General features: G+C 46.7%; 1 protein-coding gene across 1 annotated transcript; it reads right to left on the bottom strand.

Annotated features, from left to right (window-relative positions):
* Positions 1-283: 283 nt before the first annotated feature.
* LOC117623841 (60S ribosomal protein L5-2-like) lies at positions 284-1,485 on the bottom strand. The gene has a single exon (XM_034354845.1). It carries the CDS (start codon positions 1,408-1,410, stop codon positions 514-516), a length of 897 nt encoding a protein of 298 aa, XP_034210736.1. The 5' UTR covers positions 1,411-1,485; the 3' UTR covers positions 284-513.
* Between the last annotated feature and the right edge of the window lie 377 nt (positions 1,486-1,862).

Raw genomic sequence — 1,862 nt, forward strand, 5'->3', positions numbered from 1 at the left:
TCTGCCTATTAACTAATCTTCAAACCAGCCCCTCAAAAACTGATTTCTGAAGCTATCAAGAAACAGGGATGAACAGCATTGAAGGAATGGAAGATTCCCAGACCTTCCGGTAAAACTAGATTTTGATGGCAAAGATTTTCCTGGAGGATCTGCAATGAAAATCCTGTGTGTGAATCTAAAAACCTCTGCAACCAAAATCACTAGTGTTTTTCATTTTAGTTTCAATTGTAGGTCATTTCCTGTGAGGTGCTAATTCATGGAAATCAAAGTTCAACACTTGAAATAAAACTAGGGTTTAGGGGGCTTGAATAACAACACTACTATTCAAAACTTCCAATTGCATATTTCTAGCTAGGATTGTCTCAAACAGCAAAAACACCAAAAAAAGACTTGGGAAACATAAAAACAGAAATCAAAATGCATCTTAAGAGTAAAGAATTGAAAAGCTGTCTACATAACAAAAACAAACAACTAAATCTCAAGCCCCAAACCCCCACTGGGCACCATCCACACTCACTCATCATCATCTTCATCCCCAGCAGCTGAGTTGAAAGCATTCAACCTCTCAATCAACTTCTCCTTCCTCTCATCATAAGTAAGCTTCTTCAGATTGAATCTCTTGTGCTCCTTCACCTCCTTCTTCTCAGTCAGCTTCACGGTTGGATCGGCACGAATGGCGGCATGAACCTTCTTGTACATCTCCTCAATCCCTTCAGCCTCAACGCCCTTCTTGATGTACGCACTGAAATGAGTCTGAAATTTCTCAGGCTCATCCTCACTCAAAATCCCCATGTAAGCAGCAACATGCCCGCCATAGATGTACTTCCTGTGGACATCGGAATCAAGCTGCTTGTTGTCCTTAGAAAACCCAGCAAACCTCTTTTCGCTGTGAGGCACATCAAGCCCACCATCCAGAGCTCCCTTCAAAGCACCAAACACACGGTTCCCAGTTGTGGTTCTGATCAAACCCACATCGAGCAGAGCCCTAAATGGCCTCCGGCTCTCCGATGGCTCCACAGAATAGTCCTCGCCGGTGGCCTCGACGTTGCCCTCATACTCGTCGGCCATTTCGAGCTTGTGCAGGACTCGGCGAGCCAAGAGAAGACCGGTGCAGTAGGCCGCGGCGTAGTTGGTGAGGCCCACCTTGAGCCCATAGCGAGGAAGCTCGTGGGCGTAGGCGGAGGCGAGAACCAGATCGCCAGCGATGCTGGCGGAGATGATCTGGGCGACGATGTCCTTGTTGGTGAATCGGACGACGAACCGGTACTTGGGTGTGTTGTATTTGTTCTTGTCTTGGTTGATGAGGCGGATTCTGGCTCTGTAATCGGTCTTTCCCTGTCTTCTTCTCTTGTACTTGACCTGGAACCGCTTGAAGTAGGCCCTGGATTTCAGAGATTTCACGAAGGCCATGGCTGAGAGGGGATGGCAGAAAAGAGAGAGGAACGGCTAGGGTTTTCAGAAGGGTTGAAGAAGAGAAATGAGCAGCAATTTATACCCTTTTGATTAGGACCCTGCCTTGAATTTACCATTTTGGGAAATCCATTGGAGAAAGCCCAATAGCTACAAAACCCTAAACCTGACAGACAGAAGATAACTTCAATCCAAACAAAGAGACCAAGCCCACAACAAAAAGCAACATCAGATTAGCCCGAAATCTAGAACCCAACGCTTCGGCCACAAAACCCTACCTGGACCGAAATTTGAGGCCCATATTCTAAGCCCTTAGACCCAATCCTTAAACACGTAGCTGGCTACCCAAGGCCTCAGCCCTTAACCAAGCCATGCGGACTAAACCCAGGCCTCATTTAGTGGGCCCGATTCGATTGAATTGGAGTCGACTTTGAAACCAGTCCTTATGAGTC

Source organism: Prunus dulcis, chromosome 1 (genome assembly GCF_902201215.1).
Source record: "Prunus dulcis chromosome 1, ALMONDv2, whole genome shotgun sequence".
Classification (NCBI taxonomy): domain Eukaryota; kingdom Viridiplantae; phylum Streptophyta; class Magnoliopsida; order Rosales; family Rosaceae; genus Prunus; species Prunus dulcis.

Coding starts and splice junctions, on each gene's coding strand:
- LOC117623841 (XM_034354845.1), bottom strand. CDS start 1,410: ATGGCCTTCGTGAAATCTCTGAAATCCAGGGCCTACTTCAAGCGGTTC.